Genomic DNA, 21189 nt, shown 5'->3' with positions numbered 1-21189 from the left:
AAAAGGGGGCGGGTGGGATCGAGGCCCGTTTGCGCGTGGACGAGGGGGGGCACTGGGCGAGGGGGCGTCCGCCGGGGTTCGGTCCTGCGCTGCTGGCCAGGCTCCGGTGGGGTCGGCAGGCGGGCGGGCGGGCAGGCAGGCGCAGCGGGAGCGGCTCCGGGAGGAGCTTGCGGGGGGGCGCCCCCTTCTCTCTCTCTCTCTCACACACACACACACACACACGCACACACAAACGGGAAAGGGAGGAGATCCCACCGCGAGAAGCAGCGGAGAGCCTGGGCTGGGACCCCCATCCCTTCCCTCCCCCCCCCGGGCCAGGCGCTTGGAAGGAAACAAGGGTTCCCTGGGGGTGGGGGTCGGGGCCGCACATCCGCTCCTTTTTCTCACGGGAAAGCCAATCCCACAGCGAGGAATGTGTGGTCGATCTTCCTTAATTTTGCACCCCCGGCGTTGCGCCCTAGAAACCCAGCCGTATTCAGAAGATCCTGTATCCGTCGGAAATACACCGTCTGAGGGGTCTGAGTCCAGGGGACCCTTCGGAGAAAAGGGGGGTGCCGCCTCCGCCTCCGCCTGGCTATCCCTGTTCTCGGCGGGGCCGCCTGGCGCCTCCGAAGCCCGGGTGGCCACGGACCCTTTGGGTGGCCCTCGCCTCCGAGGCCACCCAGCCAGCGACGAGCAACGTCGATGTCCCCCCTCGTCCCCCTCCGCTTTTGGAGGAGGCTGAAAAAAAGGAAGGCACTTGTTCATTTTTATTTAATTTCATTTTAATTATATGCCGCCTTTCTCGACAGAGGGGGACACAAAGCGACTTACCGGCCATTGAAATCATGCCATCGTTAAACTTCTTCTATACGTTCAGTATTAGGAGCGTGTCGCTCCGGCGGGTGCCCTGCGGCGCCCCTTAGTCCTGGAGGGAGGCCGAGGGGCAGGGCTGCGCCGCCATCCTCAGAACGGCCCTGCTAAGATCAGGGTGGGTCTATTTGGGGGGGGGGGGCACTGGAATTTTGACTCAGCAGAGCTGCACCTGAAACAGGGCTGGAGGGGGGCATGGGGCTCACCCAAGCAGGAGCTTCCCGCATCCCACCGAAAGCATCACCCCACCCAAGCATCGCTCGGCGGTTCCCGCCTCCGCCCGGGACTGGTGCAAAAGGAGGAAGTTAAAGAGGAAGAGAAGGGGGGGCTGGGGTGGACGGACAGGTGGAAAGGGGAGCGCCTCCTCTCTCGCAGCCCTTTGCCCGGCTTATCTGGGGAGGAACAGCAGCTGGGGCAGGACTTCACCCATCCGCCTGTGCTGCCGCCACTGCCGACATCGCCGCCACACATCCCAGTGGTGCCCCCACCACCATGTGCACAGGCAAGTGCTCCCGGCTGGTGGGCCTCTCCCTGGTGACGATGGCCCTGGCTTGCATGGCCGCCAACATCCTCCTGATGTTCCCCAACGCCGAGCGGCGCTGGACGACAACCAGCAACATCGCCCTGCAGGTCTGGCTCCTGGGGGGCCTCCTCGGAGGAGGCCTGATGGTGAGTGCGGCTGCCCCTCCGAAAACGCCAGGGTTAGGGGACGGACGGGCTGGCAGGCAGGCAGGCAGGCGCCCCCCCCCCCTTTTCCCTGTTCCTAAGGGGCCCCCACCACACGGGGCTTCCACTTCCTCCAGACCTGCCATCCTGAGAAGACAGGCAGGCTCAGCCTCCACCCTTTGGAAGACTCACCTCAAGCCGGGAAGAGTTTTCCTCTGTGGCTGCTTGGCTGGGAAGTCAGAGGGGGGGGGAGGAGGGGAAGGAGTGTGTGGTCTCTTCCTGCCCTCGCCCTCCTCTCTCTGCATCCCCCCCCAGGCAAAAAAACAGATGCCCTCCTCCCCTTTCGCCCTTTGAGCAGCGCTTCCTTCCCCACTGGTGGGCAGAGGAGATAAGAGAGGCCTTACTGGGCATGCGGGTGACAGGTGGTGGTGGTGGCATAAGGGAGAGAGAGGTAGGGCAGGATCAATAAAACCTGAAATCTCGGCCCCTCCTGCAAACGGGAGGGAAATGTCCAGGAGGGAGCCTGGGAGGGGGGGGGCATCGAGGCAGCTCTGGCCTGGATTGCTGGAGAGACACGGGGGGGGGGGAGAGGGCTCCGGCAGGGGCTGTGCATCCCCTCCCTCAGTTCTTCCTTTCACAAGGAGACCTGCCATGCAGTCACAGCCGGAGAAGCAGGCTCTCCTCAGGGGGCCCGATCCATCACGCTGCCCCAGCGGAGGCCTGCCACGGCTCTCCTCTCTGTGTGTCTCCTCTCGGGTGCTGCCTAGGTCCTCTGCACAGGGTGCTCGGCGGTGCGGGCCGGAGGAAAGGGCTGCTGCGGGTACGGCTGCTGTGGGAACCGGTGCCGGGTAAGGCTCCTGTCCTCGCGTGACCCTGTGCTCCTGTTGGGGGGCGGGGGGTGGGTGTGGAATGTCAGGAGGTGCCGGGGGGAGGCAGCGAGACCCACATTTGGGGAAGGGGAGCAAACCGGTGACTGACAGGTAAACCTGAAGCAGCCCCTCGGGGGGGGATCTTGCCCGTGGACTTTAGGGCGACTCAAGGTTTAGCCTGGGATCTGGGGGGGGGGGGGTAGTGTATAAATCCCTGATTCCACTGAACAATCCAGCCTGAAGGGGCCTTTCATTCCTTCCAAGGGATGTTGTGGGGATCTTGCCCCCTTGCCCCTGTTTTCCTCCCACATCCGATGTTTCCCTGGGCCCTGTTTTGTTCCGCTCACTGGTGAAGGAAAATCACTTTGCACAGAGGCCCTGGCATCACTAAGGTGGGCTTGCGGCCATCCCTGTCTTGGTGGCGGTCTGCCGAGGCTCTGGATGTGCCCAGAGTGTGTTGGGGGGGCACGCACCTCCCACCCGGCCTCCCCTCTTAAGTGCCACCTCCCTCCTCCTCTATCTGTGCTGCAGATGCTTCGGTCCGTCTTCTGCGCCGCCTTTGGGGGCCTGGGGGCTTTCTACTGCCTGGCGGTGGCATCCACAGGCTTGTCGGATGGGCCCAAGTGCCAGATGCAGGACCAGTCCTGGGGGAGTCCCTTCAAGGACCTCAGGTGAGGAGAGGCCTGACAGGAGGGTCGGGGAGGGGAGCCCTTTTGGAGGGACCAAGGACATGCCTACCATGACACACACACCCCAGCCGCTGCCTCCTCTTCCTCCCCTCCCTCCCCGCATCTCCCCTCCTCCAAGCTCTGTCAGTCAGGCTCAACAACCCCCACGTCCTGGAAGGAGGCACTGTCCTCCTGCCCTCCTCTCCTTCCCACCCCCGCTGCCCCGCTCCTCCATCCTGGGTCGGGTGTGTGGGAAGCATGTTGGTAGCAGTCACGGCCCCCCCAACCTCTGCCCCACTGCCTGCAGTGAGAGCTACCTGCACAACCAGACGCTGTGGGACCGGTGTGTGAATCCCCCCAACGTGGTGCTCTGGCACATCGTCCTCTTCTCCATCCTGCTGGGTCTGAGCCTACTGGAGCTGGTGCTCTGTGGCGTGCAGGTGGTGAACGGTCTCCTAGGGACGGTGTGTGGGGACTGCCGCAAGGGAGCCGACCGTGAGGTAAGGCCGGTGGCGCCGTCGGTGTCCGGGGGGGGGGGGTCACCCAGAGAAGGTGGGACTGTTCAGGGTGGAGCCTGGGAGAAGTCGGTGTGGAGGGACACCAGGAGGAGGGAGAGGAAGGCAGGGGGAGGTCAGCCAAGGAGACGGGGGTGGGCGGGTGGCAGCCAAGGGTCAGGCCCCCAGCAAGAGCAAGCCAACCCAGAAAAATGTCCCAGCGTAATGAAAAGCAGCCTCTCATGACCTGATGATCTCGGGGGCCACGTTCCTGGCCTCCCTCTGCCTGGATGCTCCCCCACTGCCCTGTCCCGGCCACACCTGCAGACTTTGCCAGCCTCCTGCTTGTTCAAGAGCAGCCGTGATGTTTGCTAACATCCCGTGGCCTTCCAGCCGCAAATCAGCTGGCGGCTCATCTGGGCCTGGGGCCAACCAGCTCGGTCCTCCGGTGGACAGGCAGGCCACTTGGTCACTGCTGCCCTTTCTGGCCTCTCTGGCAGGGTGAAGGCCTTTGAGGCTGCGAGGGATCCGGCTGGACCGCTGCACTCCCACCTCACAGACAGACCTAGGCTCACACTCCTGCCAAGCGCCTCCCTCTCGTCCAGACACCCTGCATCCAGCACAGCGTTCTTTCCAATGTGAGTTGCTTTTTGGGAGACTCAGAAATAAACGCCTGCAGCCACTGACTGATCCGCCGGGCTGTGTGTACAACAGGGTGCTGTGGGAGGGGTGCTGTCCCCCCCTCTCTCTCTCTCACACACACACACACAAAAGGTGACAGCTCTCCTCCCAGCCCCTGGTCCTCAGGACCCTTGTGCAGCTACTCTCAAATGGACAAACCGCCCACTGGGACAGGCATGGGGCTCTGGGGGTGCATGATCTGTTGCCCAGTAAGGAAGATCGGGGGGGGAGATGGGGGGGAAGCAGCAGTTGAAACACATGACCTGCACGGGCTCAAAGAAACCCTGCTCTTCTTTCCCTCATGTGGTAATGAAGGAGAAAATCATCCTCCCACACACACACACACACACTCAAGAGGCACTCTTGTATTTATTGTTCTTTCCCAAGAGGTGGGGTTGCTTCTGGGGACTTGATGGAAAGGGTGAAGTGTGAGATCCTTCTGGAGACTTTCAAGATTTGGGAGAGAGAAATTCCCCTCCCAGACTGCCTGATGAAAGGATCCTGGGCCTGGGGGGGGGGGGAGGGAGGGCGATCGAGGCAGCCAATGCTTCTCACTCCTTGTGGTGACAGTGGCAGGGGAGGGGGGCCGAGGGGGGTGGCGGCGCTGTGCCCTCGCTACACAGGATGATGACCTCAGTTGGCACAGCAGGGGAAGCGGACATCATTGACGCTGCTGTCATCCTTCAGGCCCCCACGCTGTGGCTCCACTTTGGTCTGGATCCCACACAGACCTTTCCCGCAGGGGGGGCTCCACTCCTCATACTGCCCCCAGCGCAAACCGTCGCCCTCCAGGATCTGCCCATCTGAGCAAGCAAAGCGGATGTTGGTGACTCCCATGTAATCCTGGGCGGTCGACCGGGGCTGCTCTACCTTCAAGGAGAACCCCTGCACGTAGTGGCCGGAGGAACACCAGAGGGGCTCTGACCAGCGCCCCCACCTGGAGAAAGACAGAGGGAGAGATTTAGGGAGAGGAGCAGAGAATCAGGGTGCTGGTAGCGCATGGGGCTTCTCTGCCTCGTGGGGATAGGGCTGCCAGGCAACGGGAAGCTTTTGCTCGAAGGCACCAGAGCCCCCACCCCAGAGCCCCCACAGTGGCTGCTGCTCCCTTAGGCAAGCTGGGGCTGGCCTCGTCACTTCATTGTGCTTCCACAGGCAAACGCTGCCAGAAAGCAAACTTCCAAAAACCTGGATAGACCAAAGAGAAAAACTTAGGACTGCTACCATATGGCCCTGAGGTTGCCTGAAACCACTGGCCAAAGGGAGTGCCTGAAGCACAAGGAGCCCCCCCCCCGAACACAGAAGCCCCATTTCTCCTGCGTGTCAAGGAGGAGGCAGAAGCCACAACCACTGAATAGGGCACGGTGCCGTCGGTCCTTCTAGAAGGGGAGGAGGGCAGGAGGGAGCTGGGATTAGAGGAACCCGGGGGGGGGGGGGAGGGCACAAGGAGTTCCTGGCTAAGCGTGAACGTCCAGGATAAGTTCTCCGTAAGCTTTGTCCTTCCTGAGCCGCCTTTTGCCCCAAGTGGCAAAAAAACAGGGTCTTCACAAGCAGCAGGCATGGCAGAGGGAGCAACGCTTTGGGCCCTGTCACTCACCACAGGCTCTCCAAGCCCTCTCGTCCAGAGCAGAACTATGGGCACGAGAGCATGAAGCAAAGCCAGTGCACGCACAGAGATAGGTGTGTGCACGCACGCACGGGCATGCGCGCACACACACACACAGAGCCCAGGGAGATACTCACGGGCCACTCTGGGATTCCACAGGGTTCGTTTCCAGGCGTTGCTCTCTCCCACCACGGGTGCAGAACAGACGGATGCCATTCACTGCCGTGTCGTCTTTGAGGGAACCCTGATAGGGTTCCACCTTTGGGGAGCAAGGAAGAAGGTTGGTAGCGGGCAGGTCGCACAGGGGGGCCCTCGCCACCCCCAGCAAACTAGCCATTCCCAGGAGGGAAGGAGCCACCGTGGCAGCTGCTTCAGCTGGAAAGAAGCCTTCAAAGTCCCCAGGGTCACAGATGTTAGAAAAGTGGGGCAGGGAGAAGCTGGAAAGGTGGGTCCCACCAAGGATTTAAATCCAGGAAGAACCCAAGATGGTTTTGCTACACACCTGGGGGGTGGGGGTGGGGGTGGGGGTGCCCAGAAGCCCTCTTGCAACAGCGGTGGAAGATCCCCGGAAGAGAAGAGGTCCCAACTCTTTGCCTGCACTCTTAGTAACCCTTTGCACCCGTGGGTCTTTACTGTGGCTGGCCCTGCTATTTTGGGGAGGGGGGCAGGACTGTGGGGGGGAGAGAAAAGGGCCTGGTGGGCAGGGTGAGGGGGAGAGGCATGGCCTCGCTTCCCCTCCTTTGCAGCTCCAGAGAAGGAACTTGCCTGGCCCTTCAAGCCTCTTGGTGGCAGCAAGGGAGGCACCGTATGGCCAGCTGAGTAGATCCCAAGGGGCCTCACGTGCCCCACAGAGGCTGTGGGGCTGGCCTTGGAGGTGCAGGAGGGGCAAAAGGAGATGGAGAGGCTGTTACCTTGAGGCTGAATCCGGTGACAAAGGTCCCTGGAGCACACATCTCCTGCCAAGCCCAGGCTCCCCGAGGACCCCCGTTGGACACCTCAATGATGGAGCCATTCTTCAGGCCGCCCTTGGTCTCTGCAGCAGCCCCCAAGAGAAGCAGCGCCAGGACCGCCAGGGCACCTGGGCACCCCCGACAACCTGCCATGGTGCCTGCCAGATGCATAGTGCCCGGGTGCTCAGTGGCAGCAGGTTTTATGCCGCGTGCCAAGGAAGGAGAGCCTCTCCAATCCAGAGATGAGATTGGTTCTTTGTGAGGGGAGGGATGATGGGTGGTTGAGGGCTTGGGAGGACAGGTGTCCCAGGGCACCTGACCCAGTATGGGGGGGCATTACCCTCCCCCTCAGGGCTGCAGAAGGAACACAAGGGCCGGTTGGGCCAGGTGGGATTAGCCTGGAACAAAAAGGGCAGGAATCCAGACCCTGAGCTTTCCTCCAGGAAAGAGGAAGGAACAAAGACAAAAGGGCACCCTGGCAAACAGGCCAGGCCAGGCTGTTCCTCCTAGGAGGAGCCCTGCCACCGCTGCCAACACACACAAAGGTGCTTCATGCACCGCCAACGGCCTCCCTCCACCCATCCATCCATCCATCCATCCATCCTCTGAACCCGGATCGTCCTGGTCTCAGGCTCAGGCTCCACTTAGGGTGGGCCCCAGCTGAACTGGGCTGGAAAAGGAGGTCTGCAGCCCTCGTGTCTCCCCCCCCCCCGGCATCCACTTTTGAGAGGAAGCGGGGAGCCTCGGAAAAGTGATGCCTTCAAACCTTCTGCTCTAAAAGCCTTGTCTCACCTCTCAGTTCAAGACATTTGCTGTTATGCAGCACTCTGGGTGTGCCCAGAGGCACTCTCCACCTGATGATGGTTTCACACGTTCCATGTCTCATGTGGAAAAGCCATTTTGAGGCGATTGGTGAATCTTCGTAGGCTGAACATTTTCATTCACTCAGGTTTAGGGTTCACAGTTAGGGCTGAGCTTCACCTGTCACCCAAGACTTACAAAAGTCAACAGCTTTCAGAGACAATGAACAGACAGCAAAAGTCAGAAGGTTTCTTGAAACAGAAAAAGTCATTTCCGCTCGGTGCATATGCGCATAGGGATGCCCTTGGAGGGAACGCTGGACAAATGCATGTGACACCTTTTGTACCTTTGGCTGGGGCATTAATTTACGTTGACAGGCCCCACAACGCTCCCCTCCTGTTTTCTGATTCACTAAAAGAATGCCAGGAGCCTAGGAAGGCCAAGCGTCACGAAGTCAGAGGCCAGCCTGAATGCTTTTCTCTATGGTGTGTGTCTTCTTACTTACTTACCATACTCACCCATCAGCTGCTTTCCTGTCTTGCAGGTGTGTAAAAATAAAGCAATTCCTTTTAAAAAGGCACACCTTCAAAACGAACGTCCAGCAAAGCAGCAGGAACGAGAGGACTGACATCCATGGTAAACCAACTGCCACCTACGGGAGCGGTTTAATTCTGCTCCATTGGCCTTCCTCCTGCTTCCTCGCTGCCTGTGGCCGAAGGGAAGGTGCGCCCGCGTTCCTCCGGCCAGCTTGCCACAGCCTAGCCATCGAGGGGGAAAGGGAAGCATCGGAGGCGGGGGCTGATCTGGGGAAGAGCAGGACGGCGGCTCCTTAGGCGGGTTGGGGAGAGCCGGGCCCAGGACGGAGGGAGCCCCTCCGGCGCGAAGCCCCAAAGGAGGTTTCAGCGGCGCCGGGTTGTGGGGGGGTGGGGGTGGGAGAGAACCGCGCGGGGTTGCGCCGCCCGGGGACTCCCCTGGCCTCGCTCCTCCGGAGAGCGTTTGCCGGGGGGGGGGGACGTGCTCTGGTCCGCGGGGGTCACGAAGAGTCGGGCACGTCTTAAGGACTCAACAACCCCCCCCCCGGGCGCCCGGAATGGGCGGCGGAGTGTTTGCCTTGCGGCGGCTGGCCGTCTCGTTTCCTGGTTTCAAATGTCAAGGATTTGCAGATCTCCGTCTGTTTACAGAGGGCTTGCAAGGAGGACGGAGTTACCTGGGCGAGCGGACGCCCCCACCCCCCCACGCAGGCACACCGGGATGCCTCCGCCTTCCTTTCCCCCCCCCGCCGCCCGGGGAAGGGAGACGCCCGACAGCCTGGACGGGGCTGCTCCCCCCGCCCGGAGGGGTCGCCGGGCCGTCGGGCAGAGCCAGGCCGCTTCCTCGGGGGGGGGGGGGTAGGGGTCGGAGGGAGGGGCTGCAGGTGGGCGCTGGAAGAGCCCCCCCCCCATGCACACACCGCAGCAGGGCGAGGGGCGGTTTATTGATTTATTTCCTTCTTGAAAACACGTTTACCCGCCTTACTCCTTTAAAAGGACCCAAGCTGGCCTGGGTGTCGGACCACGTTTAAAAGGGGGGGGCAACGAGTCTACAGATATCAAAAAGGGTCAAACCAACAGCACTCTGAGAAAGGGGGTAAAGAAAAGCAAAAACCCACCCAGAGCTAGGAGGCGCAACACTCCTCTCAGAAACCCCAGCCAGGCAGTCCCTTCCCTCAGTGGGGGCGGGAGAGGCCTCTAAGGCTGGCTCTCCTTCCCCCCCCCCCCCGCGCTCGGCTAGGCAGGGGGGTCCTGTTTTGGCTGGCCAAGGCGGGGCACCCCTCTGTCCTTTGCCCTGGGGAGCCAAAACCCGGGGGGGGGGAACAGGCTTCTCTCCCTCTGGGGGTGGAAGGAATAGAAAGAGAAATGCCCCCCCCGGCCCACAGCCAAACAATGGCCACCCTGGGGTCCGGGAGGTGCCAATCAGGGCCTTGTGATTCCAAAGAAAGCCCCCCCCCCGCAGACAATTCTGTGTTTGTCTACCGTCCATCAGTCCGGCCTGGTCTGCTTCCTCCCCCCCATCCCAGGGCTCTCCAACCCCTCCCCCCACCCCAAAGGCCTGCCGCTGTTGGGCCAAAGGTCTCCCCAGACCGCTGGTCAATCATTAACAGGACCCTGGAGCATCCAGGCTTTTTGCAACAGAGCCTGGAGGGAGGAGGAAGGAAGGAAGACCAGGGAGGGGTGTGTTTGGGGGTGCCGTGCTGCTACCCTCTTTTCTCTTCCCCCAGGGCACACTGGGTCTGCCCGGGCTGGAGGGGTTCGGGAGGCACCTTTGATGCCAACTGATGAAAGGCTTGCCAACTTGGGGGACCAAAAGGCCAAACAAGGTAGAGGGGGGCCCAATGGAAGGTTAGTTTGGTCAGGCACGCTGAGCTGGGAATTAAAGAGAGGTGAGGCCTCCTCTCTCTCTCTCTCTCTCTCTCTCTCTCTCTCTCACACACACACACACACACACACACACACACACACACACACACACACACACACACACACACACACACACACACACACACACACACACACACACACACACACACACACACACACACACACACACACACAGAGAGAGAGACTCTGAAATCATTGCTGCTTGAAATTCCCGTCCAGGTTTCCTCTGATGGGAGAGCTGAGTGTACAAAAGATGGCATCCAGTCATGTTCTTTCCCGATAATAACCCTCAGGAGCGACCCCGGGGTCCTTGAGACTGGGATGAATCTCTGGGGTGGCAGAAAGTGCCTCTGCCCCACCGTGGGAGGCAGTGGGGCACAGAGCTGCTGGTGCATGTGGCTACCTCTCTGCTCCCCCCCTCCCAAGGCCTTGCCCTCCATGCCCTGCCCTCTGTAAGCACACTCCAAAGAAAAAAAAGAGGACACCCCCCCTCTTCTTACAACTTCCTGTGTGTGTGGTTGATCTGCTTCCACACCAGCATGTACCCAGCCACGTCAATGCACTCTGCATGGGATCAGAGGCACTCTTGTCTACCCAAGCATGCTGGATGCTCCCTGAGGAGACACAGCACTATAGACTGGGGGAGCGGAGGCATGCAGAGATGAGCTTTTGCTGCCGAGGACCCCCCTCCTCAAACTCTTTCTCCACACACCCATCTCCTCCCCACCCCGCATTCACAAACTCCCACCCCCCTTTCTCTCTCTCTCTCTCTCTCTCCCTCTCCCTGCCGGCCTCCCCCTCCTTCCGTATCTGATAAGCCATCTTTATCTCCCCACCTGAAGAGAGCCACGCAAGGGGTTGGGGTCAGGGTGCAGAAGGAGGGGCTGGGCTGAGCTGGCAACAGAAGACCCAACAGGGTGCCGGGCATGGGTGCTTTCTCGTGGGCCCCCCCACGCCTCTGCCGCCTGCTCCTCCCTCTGGGGGTTTTCTTCCTTTTTCTCCTCTACTTCTCCAGCCGGCACCTCCGTAAGTCATGGATGGGGGAGAGGTGGGAGGTGGGGTGGGTGGGGGATGCCACAGCCCCAGGCCCCCAAAACAGGGTGGACTCTCTTCTCCTCTCCTCACCCTCCCACCCCACTTGCGGGGCCAGGCAGACCTTCCCCGTGAAAGGGGGGTGAGGAGCGCTGTGGCTGCAATTGATCATGCCTCGGATGGGGTGGGGCCACAGTCACCCACAAATGTCTATGTGCAGTAAAAGCTGCTGACCTGGAAGCCACCAGATGGCTCTTCTGGGTGGCACTTTCAGCTCCGGAGACCTGTGTGGTTCTGAAACTGTCACCCTTCTCCCACTATGGCAGTGGGCTTCTATGGCCCCCAGTAGGTTGTAAAGGATAGGAGTCCCCCTCCTGACTGCGAAAGCAAAGGAGGCTCTGTCCTGTCAGAGTTCTCCGCTCCATGCACCCTGAACCCCAGATCGCTCCTGTGATACAAAAACCGGGAAAACAGCTGGGCTGGTACTTCAAGCGATAAGTACGGCCAAGGTATTCCTTGCCAGAGAACCTTGAATGGGCTCAAGGAGCGTCCTTCATTCCACCCTGATCCGATGACTCACCGAAAGTGAGGGACCCTCCTGCTGTTTGGCCCTCTCCGACCTCTTTCCCCGGCACTCTTGCACAACCGGAGGCTTTCTGCCAAAAGCAATGCCCATGTGGCTGCTGTGTTGCCTGCCTGGCGGCATCCAGATGCTCCGGCACACCTTTCATAGCACATGGCCAAGAGCAAGCCAGAGTGGCTCTTACCCGCCAACCGCCAGGAACCACTGCCCTTTTGCAGACTACACTTCCCAGGATCCCCACCCTTCTACCCCCAGCGACGTAGTCCCCACGCATTGCTGCAGCTGAGGGAGTGGGCAGGCATACAGGTCTCTATTCTTCATCCAGAGGATCGACACACGAGTCACGGTCCTTCAAAACTGGGCTCAGCTGCATTCTGCAGCTGCATTCTGTGTCTTACATCTCAGCCTTACTACCTTGAACACAACCCAATCTTGCTTGCATTTGGAAATGCAGCAGGGCCAGGCCTGGTTAGAACGTAGAAGGGAGAAGCTGAGGGATAGTCTGGAATCTCCAGGTCAGCTGAGGAAAGACCCCAGCCCCCCCCCCCATGGCAACCCTCTGGCGTGAGACTGGTGCTCTGCCTCTAACTTTTGCCCTTTCCTGCCCAATAGCAGATCTGCCCCACTCTGCCTGCATCTGGGGGGGTCGGCCCTGCCCTTGGTTCGGGCAGGCACCACCTGACAAGGAGGATGAAGAGAAGGTGAGACTGCGAACGGTTCAAAACTGGAGTGGGGAGAAGCTTCAAACCTGGATTTGGGACGTTCCGTGCTGGGTTTGTGGACAACATTTCTAAACTGGCCAGAGCTGTACCTTGGCACTTGGGGGAGAAGGGTACCTTAAGTCCCTAATGGACAGATACACGCCTCCATTAGGAGGGAGCCAAAGGGAGACGGGAGAGTTAGCAGCCCCCTCCCTCGCTCCCTCAGAGGCGGTCCTGGGGATAAGACAGCCGGTCTCCTCTACGGGGCTGCTGTCAGGAAGCAGAAAGACTATCAAGGTGAAATCTCAAAAATATCATAGGAAAGCTGAACAGCGAGGCAGGCAGGAACTTCAGGTGGAAGTAAATTCCTATGACGACGACGTGGCAGGGAGGAAGTCAGGGAACACAAAGGCGGGTTGGCATTTCTTTTAATCCTCTCAGGACCAGCTCAACCCAGGCTAACCAGGGACTCGTCCCTTCTCCTCGGCCCTCAGATCCCTCCCAGGCCCGTCTCTACAGAGATGCCCAGCTATGGCCTCACCTCGGAGACACCAGACTCCCCATTCCAGGAGCACCAGTTCCAGATCCAACGCCTAATCAGCGCCTTCAAGGCCAGCCTCACACCAAATGAACAAATCCTCCTGCAGGGATACCTGAGTGGCTGGAAAGAGCTGATCAAGTGAGTGTACAACCGGCAGCCTCCGAGGGCAAAGCTCGAGAAACGGAGTCTTGAATTTGTCGACCCCCTCCGTCCTCTGAGCTTCATGACCGGCTAGTAAATTCCTAGGGCAGGTGGAGCGATGCCTGTCCCTATTCTTGCCAGAAAGGTACCAGGTACCTCAGCACATGCCTGCAGAAAGGTTCTGAGTAACCAGCATGACAGGCAGAAACCTGCAGAACGCCCTTAGCCATCCACTCCTTTTCTGCCTGCTCAGGGACTCAGACCCACACCCCTGAGCTAGCTAGGCCCTTGCCCATCCCACCTGGCCTTTTGCCTCACCTACAGAAGTTGGGCTGTCTCTTAGTATTCCGTTGCTTACCCCACCCGGAGCAGCCTATCCAACTGATTGTTGGGAGGGGGGGTGCGCTCCCCTTTCAGTTTCTGTGGCTTGGATATCTAAAGTCAGGCTTCAGAAGCAGGTGGGACATCCCTCAGGTCTCCGAGGGAGGGGAGGGCTTTTCGCTTGGTCTCCTCATGCCCCTAGCAGAACCTCTGCATTCCTTTGCAGGTTTATGGACGCTTTGGGTGCTGCCTTTGGGTTGATCTCACGGGAGACCCAGAACAAGATCAGCATCATGGAGCATCACCAGCGTGGGGAGCACGGCCACCACTACCGCACCGTGCAGTCCATGGTGACTTTTGAACTAGCCAACGGCTTGGTGGGCTTCCAGTCTCTGCCGGAGGACCAACCCCCATCTGGCTGCCGGACTCTGCTGCGCCTCCACCGTGCCTTGAAGTGGCTGGAACTTTTCCTGCATAAACTGAGAACCAGCAAGAAGGATGGGGACCCTTCCCAGATGTGTGCAGAGGCCTACCGGGAAGCCCTGGCCCCCTACCATAGGTGGTGGGTGCGGCAGGCTGTGGCCCTGGCCTTCCTGGCCATGCCCTCCCGCCAGGAGCTCTACCGCATCGTCAGTCCCAAGGGGGAGCAGAAGGGCCAGGCCATGCTCCTGGCCGCCATAGGCAACCTTGCTCGGGTGTACAACATCACCCAGGAGGTGTACGCCTCCCACGGGATGCTGGAGCTACCCTGATGCCTCCTCGATCCGGAGACATGGAAGGAGGACCAGCAGGGGGGGAAAAGGGGGAAAAAACCCTCACATTCTGAGAAACATCTTTTCCAGAGGAGGGCACCAGAGGAGGGGTGCTGGGGGTGCCCCCTTCCTTGGCAGGCCGGGTGGCTGGGCGCTAAGACTGACGCTGTTGACACCGCAGGCTCTCAGAAGCCACCAGCCTCCGAACGTCAGGCAACACAGACACCCCGTACCTCTTGTCCTGGGATGGGGGGGGGCGGTCACATCATTGCTAGATGGCTGCTCAGTGCCTTATTTGTGTGTGTGAACTCAGGGGCAGAATTAACTCAAATATACAGTATTTGGGAATTGGTGGATTTGACACCAGGGCGCAGCCACAAGGAATTAAACCGTGTGCCTCTTCACTCCCTCTGCTGGTCATGTCTCTGGCAGTTTCCAAAGTACATAGCGGGGTCAGGGGTGGGTATGACTGATTCACACCTTCAGGGAAGCCCAGAATCGTGGAGCTGGAGGGGACTCTTGAGGTCATCAGGTCCAGCCCCTGCCCATGAAGGAATCCTCCACCCAAGTATCCCTGGGAGATGGGCAACCAGCCTCTGTTCCTCTGTTGATGGTGCTTCCAGACTACAACTCCCAGAATCCCCCAGGCAGCAGCCATTATCATCCGAAGCAGGAGCTCTTCCCCGTCGAGGGACCACACGCCCTGGACGACACGACGGGGTTGTTGTGAGCCTCTCCGCCTCAGATCCCGGGCCCCTTTTGGGGAAATGGCGTCCGGCCGCCTTGGTTGCAACTACAACCCCCAGAATCCAGCGGCCTGGGCCGCTCTGGGAGTTGTAGCCCAAAAAGCAACCTCCTAGACACCTCCCCCCCCCCCCGCCGCCGTCGCTGCTACTCTCGGAGAAGGACGGTTTCCTAGCAGCCAGCTTTTCCAGCCGCCGCCCCCACCCCACCCCTATTAAAGCTCCGGAAGTCCCAGGTGGGAGAGAGAGAGGAAGTGGCGAGAGCCCCGCCCCCGGAGACAACTTGGGGCCGCTCTAGGAGGCAAGCAGAACTCGATGTACAGGGAGGCCAGACGGTAGAGCGCCAACGTGAGTCGTAAAAATCTGCCAAAGAGCTAGGAAAGTGTAGAGAGACACGCCCCACCCTCTGGGGAGGTCGTTCGCTGCGCCGCCGACCCCCCCCCCCCGAGATCCCTTTTCTTTTTAGTAGTGCGAGATGGGGAGGGAGAGGGGGGAGAGAGGGAGGGAGGGGGGAAGCTGCTTTTTGGGGAAGGATGGCTCAGATTTTCTGGTTCCCCATCTCTGGACTAGCCCTAGGAATCCAGGACAAGAGCGGCGGTTCCCAGCCTTGGGCGACGCGGTTGTTCTTGGACTGCAATTCCCAGAAGCCTTCACCCCCAGCTGTGCTGCCCTGCGCTTCTGGGGGGCTGCAGTCCAAGAACACTGGGTTTGCCCAAGGCTGGGAATCCCTGCCCTAAAAGAAAGGAGGGCCCCACGGACACCCCTGCCGTGCAGCGCCCTCTGAACGTGGTGGTCTCGACGGGAGAAAAGCGCCATAGAAATGCAAAGCCCCTGAGGAGACCCTGAGGAGCCGCAGGGGGGCCGGGGTCCCCTCTTCCCTTTTCCTAGCTCTGCGGTGAGAGCCAGAACCGGCGCCGTAAAGCGCTCCGGCGTGCCTCTGCGTTTTTGCGACGTTGCCGTGCTCAGATCCAAGATGGCGTCGGCCTCGCTGCTGGGGCTGAGCCTGGGGCTCGGCGGGGGCTGCCCGGACTGGACCCACCAGGCGGAGACCACCGGGGTGAGGAGCTGGCAGGGGCGGGCCGTCCCTCCCTCCCTCCGGGCACCCCCCCCTCAGGAAAGACCCCCCCCACGGGGCGAGCAAGGATCGGCGCGCAGGGCACGAAGCTGCGGGGCAGGCCTTTGGGGAGGGGGCGTCCTCGGAGCAGGAAAGAAATAGAGCCGTAACCAGGAGGGCGATGATGGCTGGGCGGAGAGGCGGGGGGCGGCGGGAAGGGGAAGGTTTCCCTCTCGGGGCCGGGATGGCAGGTGGTCGAAGCCTCTGCTGGGCCTGATCCGGTTTCTCCAGCGGGCGCTCGGGATCATCCTTAGGCGCCCACGAGGCATCCCTCGCCCTCCTTCAGGCTCCTGGAGCCCAGGGGGGCTGGTGGGCGTCTCTCTCCCGCTCAGTTCTCTCCCCCCCCCGCAAACATGCACCCGCCCCTCCGGGGCTTCCCAGTTCCAAGGTTTACTAGTCACTCGGTTTGGGATTTATTTACGTAGTTGTTTGTTTCTGATTCCTTGTCCTTTCCTCCCGCAGACCACCATCATGGCGGTGGAGTTTGACGGAGGGGTTGTCATTGGAGCGGACTCCCGAACCACGACAGGGTGAGGGGGGGCGAAAGAGAGGGCCCCCCCCGGTCTCTTACAGTATTTGGGGATGAGCACCTTCTCAAAAGGCTTGCCTTCTTTGGGGGTAGGGGGTGGTGGGAGGCATAGCCCCGCTGTTTCCTGTGGCCCAAGGGCCAGCTGAACAGAAGGCATACAAGGAGGCCCCTGGCAGATGGTGGGTTCCAGCCAGCCTTGAACACTCCGACGTCGGCCGCCTTCAGAGACCCCTGGCTTACGTTGCTCCTCCTGGTGCCACATGTGGGGCTCACCGGGGAACATTCTGACACGTTTCCCCACCTTTTGCAGTTCATACATTGCGAACCGGGTCACGGATAAGCTGACACAGATCCACGACCACATTTTCTGCTGCCGATCAGGCTCAGCCGCTGACACCCAGGCCATAGCAGATGCTGTCACGTACCAGCTGGGCTTCCACAGGTACCAAGTGGGGAACTCGCTGGGATTGCATTTGTGTGTGTGTGTGGGGTGTGTGTGATGGGCCACTCCCCAACACTAGGTAGGAACTTGGAGGTTTCCACCAGTTCCCAAATAACAGACCATGAAAACAGTTGGGCAACACAAGGGAGAACTCTGTTTGCAGGACCCCCAAGAGCTAAGCGGGCATGTTGGGTGTGGCTGAGAGGCAGTTTTCTCTGAAGCCTCTGAAGGCTTGCAGTAGGTAGGGGAGAAAGGCAGTGTTCTGGCACTCAACGTTTGGAACCCTGGGGATTATGTGGCTGGCCTGCGGGGGAGGCTGGACAGGATGGGTTCCCTGGGGTTTGATCCAGACCTGGGCTCTTTTCAAATCCTTAAGGGGCAAAGATCCCCTTCCTCGTTTCACTTCTTCAGCAGCCCAGTAGGATAGCGCCGGCATTTCTTTTTTAAAAGCTCATTTCCCATAAGAATATAGTAACTTTTTTTCTATAAATCTCAGATGTATCACGGCTGAGAACTCAAGAGAGAAGAGTTGTGTGGCTTTTTTTTTTTTAATTCCATGAATTTTCAGACATTCTTATATATGTGTTTTTCTATTCACTTTGAAAATTCTTGTGATGTTCCAAATCCCTGTTTTCTGTCTCTCCCGACTCCCCACTTACACACCATAGAAACCAGCTGCAGCTGCAAGAGTGGAAAGTCTCCAGGTCTTGGGACTCTTATGAGGGAAAAGATGGCCAGTGGCAGGGAGGTGCAAGTCCTATATCTGCAAAGAGGCCCTGGGACAGAATTCTCAAGGGCGTCCTGCCCAGATCCCACCCTTCAAACAATGATTGCCACTCAGTCCCCACCCTTCTTTATGGTCCGTGAGCCAAACTGCTCCAGCCTGGAGATTTCCTCTCAAGCCAGGAGCTGCTAAGGGCAGAGATGGAAAAATCCAAAGGCTGATTCACTGAGATTTTGAAAGAACAGTTCCGTTTAGGGAGGGCCATGCTTTTGTGGTAAGGTCAAAAGTGAAGCATTTTGTAAGGTGGCGAGGGCTGCAGAAAGCCTCCCCACCCAAAGCAAAAAGGCTACATGAAGAGGGGGCTCACCATGGCCTTCTTGATGTTCATGGCCTGAAGCTCCCATATTTGCTCACTGTGGGTCTCGGTCGATGGGTAATGTGGGTCAGAAAAACTGGCAGATGGCCATTAGCTGGGTTTTCCTGGCAGGCAGCTGTGGCCAGCCTCATGCCTGCCTGTCTGCTGGGGTGACATGAATCCTGTGTGCTCTCTCTCTCTCTCCCCCCCCCCAAATGTTCTACAGCATTGAGCTGGATGAGCAGCCGCTGGTGCACACTGCAGCTAACCTTTTCAAGGAGATGTGCTACCGCTATCGCGAAGAACTGACCGCTGGAATCCTCGTGGCTGGCTGGGACAAACGCAAAGGGGGCCAGGTGAGAAGCAGGGGGTTGGGGCGCCTCTCTCGGGACATCAGCAGGGCCAAGTCCTCATGTGTGCTCACCTGCCCCAGAAGTGGCTGCCTAGATAACAGATGCAGCAGCGGCTCTGCCAGCCAGCCTGGGAGGAATCGGTCTCTTTAGCTTGCTCTCTTCCCCTCGTCTTGCTCTGCTTCAGGTGTACGCTGTGCCCATGGGTGGAATGATGGTTCGCCAGCCCTTTTCCATTGGGGGCTCTGGCAGCTCCTACATCTATGGTTACGTTGATGCTTCCTACAAGCCCGGCATGAGCAAAGAGGAATGCTTAGCCTTCACAGCCAATGGTAAGGAGAAGTGCCTCTCTTTGGCGGGCTCATGGATCCTGGGAGGCAGAAGGATGGGACCCTGGGAGGCAGTGGGGAGGGCTGCTGATTTCCTCCAGTCTCACTGCCCCCCCTGCCGCTGCTCTTCCCTTGCAGCCCTCTCCCTGGCCATGGACCGGGATGGCTCCAGTGGGGGAGTGATCCGCCTGGCAGCCATCACAAAGGACGGCGTGGAGCGCAAGGTCATTCTGGGCAATGAGCTGCCTCGGTTCACCTCCCTCTGAGAAGGAGGGGGAGGCACCACACCCTCCCTGTCGTGGGGAGTCAGGACTGTGTTTTGCCAGCACCAATGCTTGATGTTGTATTAAAATACAGGAGACAAAACATAAGAGTGTGTTGGCTGGTTTTTACTCAGGATCGGGGGATAGTGGTGGGGAGCAGTGGAGATGTGGAGGGGGCAGAAGGGGAGACGTTTGTCCTGGCTGTTCAGGATGCTGTGTTCCTTTGGTGGGAATGGTTGGTCTAGGCAAAGACCAAGGGGTCCTGGCGGATGGCAGGTTCTTCCCCTGACCCAGGGGTCCAGAGAAAAAGAGGGGGCCCCTTCCCCCTCCTCCGACAGGCCTCCCTCCAGCAGCCGGCAGAGGGTGCTGGCGGCTCCATCCCCGTCAGGCAGCAGAGTGCGTGCAGAGAGCCCTTGTGGCTTGGCTTCTTCACTCCCAGACTTTCCAAGCAGTGATTATCGTGTCTGGAGTGTGTGGGTGAGATAAGGGGGTTACGCCCAGAACTCACATACTCCACCCAGCTGGTCCTGCTCTCCCAGAGAGATGGAGGGGGGGGAAGTGGTGGCTGGTGGCTCCTGTTGGCCTTAAAAAGCTTATTTTCCACTGCCTTAGAAAGCATATTTTCCACATGTCTAACAGCAGGAAGGGGGGGGCTTCCCACAGCGCCCCTCCCTCCTTCGTGCTCAAGCCTGCCTCTCCCTTGGCTAGGGTCCCTGGGCCCGGCGCTACTCAGAAGCTGTTTTCAAGCAGGCGCCTCCCAAAAACAGCAGCGCTCGCTCGCCCACCATTAGTGTGCGTGGCACGACGACTGGGCCACTCCCCCCACACGCACACACACTGTGGAGCCCTAAGAGCAAAAGTCTGCAGCTCTTTGAAAACAAAGCGTGGATTCCATTAAGCCCACCTCCCTTTTCAGGAGGTGAAAGGAAAGGCATGTGGCACGCAGGTTGGCCAGTGCAGGTCCCTTTATTGCCATACAACGGTCAGGGGTGTGGGGTTGGGGCCCCCAGTGAGTCGGTCACTCCTCTGCATCCTGGCTGGCCGGCCGGCTGGCTCTTCCCCGGCAGGGTCGCTCCAATCCGTAGTTCCTGGTAGGTGGAGGGGCCCAATCCTGGCTCCCAAGGGTAATAAGCGCAGAGCAGAGGCCCCCGTGGCTTGCTGGGGCCCCCTGAGTGTTCGATCCCTAGGAGGGGCCCTCTGCCAGCCCTCTTGCTCGCCGGTGGTGGTCTTTGGAAGGGGGTCGTCGGCCCCTAGTCCACGCAGTCCCTGTCCGGGCAGCTGAAGGGAGGGATTTGGAGGTGCCGCTGGCTCTGGCCCACACCGGCCTGCCTACCTGCCGGCCGGCCGGCCAGCCTCCCACTCAGGTGGGCTCAGGTGGTGGCATCTCGCTCCGAGTCCAGCTGGTGGCGAAAGGACACGCGGGCTTTGCTGCTGAAGTAAGCCCGCCCGCTCTCGGCGGCCTCTGTCTCGCTGCTGGTGGAAGGGGTGGATCGGGTCCGGGTGGCTTTGGGTTCGGGCTCCTCGGAGGAAGCCCCTGTGAGGAAGAGGGAAGGAGGTTCAGGAGGAGAGGGCGGGGGAGAAAGGGAGCAAAGCTGGGCTGGGGTCCCCTGTCCCTCCTTACCGGCGGGGGGCTCCTGCTTTCCCGTCTTGCTGTTCCGCCTCCAGCGCCTCCCCCGCGGGAAGCAGCCCGGGAACTTGGAGCCCATCCTGGAGACTCTCGTGCCTGGAGGAAAGCGGGCGGGCGGGGGGTCAGCAGGGAGGGAGGGGGCGGCAGGAACCAGGAGGAGCCTCCCAGGGCCCCTTCCCGGGACTGAGCCCCGGGGGCCGCCCCGCGCTCTCCCTCCCCCGCGGCCCCGTGCACCGGGCGACCGCGCGCCTACCTGCCGGGGGTCGCCGCGCCTCCCTCTCCGCTCACCTGCCGCCGCCGCCGCCGCCGGAGCCCGCCGCGCGAGTGGGGCCCTGCCGCCTCCTGTCTGTCTGTCTGTCTGCCTGCCGGCCCGTCCCTCCCCGCCCCTCCCGCCCCCTCGGGCCAACGCTGGCACCCGGCGGGCCCGCCTTCCTGGGCTGGAGGCTGCCCCGAGGGGGGGGGGAGAGCCCGGGGTCCCCCGGCTGGGAGAGGGGAGGGCGGTGGGGCTCCCCCCGAGCGAGGAAAGGAGCCCCGCCAGGAAACGCGCCCCCCCGCCCCCTCTGTCGTGATCGGGGAGGTGCGGGGCGCCTCTTCCCCCCCCCCTCCGTCCCCGCCGGGACAGGCTCTTCCCCCCGCCCCGC

The 21189-nt window shown here is 60.5% G+C and overlaps 5 protein-coding genes across 7 annotated transcripts; 3 read left to right on the top strand and 2 right to left on the bottom strand.

Annotated features, from left to right (window-relative positions):
• The first annotated feature begins 1048 nt into the window (after window positions 1-1048).
• TM4SF5 (transmembrane 4 L six family member 5) lies at window positions 1049-4236 on the top strand. The gene is made up of 5 exons (XM_020799832.3): window positions 1049-1521; window positions 2286-2366; window positions 2919-3058; window positions 3363-3555; window positions 4050-4236. Exons 1-5 carry the CDS (start codon window positions 1345-1347, stop codon window positions 4062-4064), a joined length of 606 nt encoding a protein of 201 aa, XP_020655491.3. The 5' UTR covers window positions 1049-1344; the 3' UTR covers window positions 4065-4236.
• A 346-nt stretch (window positions 4237-4582) lies between these two features.
• Window positions 4583-7500, bottom strand: VMO1 (vitelline membrane outer layer 1 homolog). Its single transcript, XM_020799729.3, has 3 exons — window positions 6745-7500; window positions 5971-6092; window positions 4583-5167 (listed from the first exon to the last, which is right to left on the bottom strand). Exons 1-3 carry the CDS (start codon window positions 6952-6954, stop codon window positions 4864-4866), a joined length of 636 nt encoding a protein of 211 aa, XP_020655388.3. The 5' UTR covers window positions 6955-7500; the 3' UTR covers window positions 4583-4863.
• A 2262-nt stretch (window positions 7501-9762) lies between these two features.
• Window positions 9763-14122, top strand: GLTPD2 (glycolipid transfer protein domain containing 2). 2 transcript variants are annotated; one of them, XM_020799725.3, is made up of 4 exons: window positions 9763-11027; window positions 12229-12317; window positions 12812-12996; window positions 13547-14122. In XM_020799725.3, the coding sequence occupies exons 1-4, from the start codon at window positions 10928-10930 to the stop codon at window positions 14070-14072; spliced, it is 900 nt and encodes a 299-aa protein (XP_020655384.3). In that variant the 5' UTR covers window positions 9763-10927; the 3' UTR covers window positions 14073-14122. The 2 variants fall into 2 exon arrangements, with proteins under 2 accessions (XP_020655384.3, XP_020655385.3); XM_020799726.3 differs by having other exon boundaries at window positions 9766-11027; window positions 12232-12317.
• A 1594-nt stretch (window positions 14123-15716) lies between these two features.
• PSMB6 (proteasome 20S subunit beta 6) lies at window positions 15717-19029 on the top strand. Its single transcript, XM_020799728.3, has 6 exons — window positions 15717-15872; window positions 16392-16459; window positions 16769-16900; window positions 18206-18335; window positions 18517-18661; window positions 18797-19029. The coding sequence occupies exons 1-6, from the start codon at window positions 15789-15791 to the stop codon at window positions 18922-18924; spliced, it is 687 nt and encodes a 228-aa protein (XP_020655387.2). The 5' UTR covers window positions 15717-15788; the 3' UTR covers window positions 18925-19029.
• An 839-nt stretch (window positions 19030-19868) lies between these two features.
• C6H17orf114 (chromosome 6 C17orf114 homolog) lies at window positions 19869-21152 on the bottom strand. 2 transcript variants are annotated; one of them, XM_072977324.2, is made up of 3 exons: window positions 20837-21152; window positions 20543-20644; window positions 19869-20455 (listed from the first exon to the last, which is right to left on the bottom strand). In XM_072977324.2, the coding sequence occupies exons 2-3, from the start codon at window positions 20625-20627 to the stop codon at window positions 20292-20294; spliced, it is 249 nt and encodes an 82-aa protein (XP_072833425.1). In that variant the 5' UTR covers window positions 20628-20644; window positions 20837-21152; the 3' UTR covers window positions 19869-20291. The 2 variants fall into 2 exon arrangements, with proteins under 2 accessions (XP_072833425.1, XP_072833424.1); XM_072977323.2 differs by having other exon boundaries at window positions 20802-21149.
• Window positions 21153-21189: the final 37 nt, after the last annotated feature.

Source organism: Pogona vitticeps, chromosome 6 (assembly GCF_051106095.1).
Source record: "Pogona vitticeps strain Pit_001003342236 chromosome 6, PviZW2.1, whole genome shotgun sequence".
NCBI lineage: Eukaryota > Metazoa > Chordata > Lepidosauria > Squamata > Agamidae > Pogona > Pogona vitticeps.
This window is presented reverse-complemented; position numbering and strand designations above follow the sequence as displayed.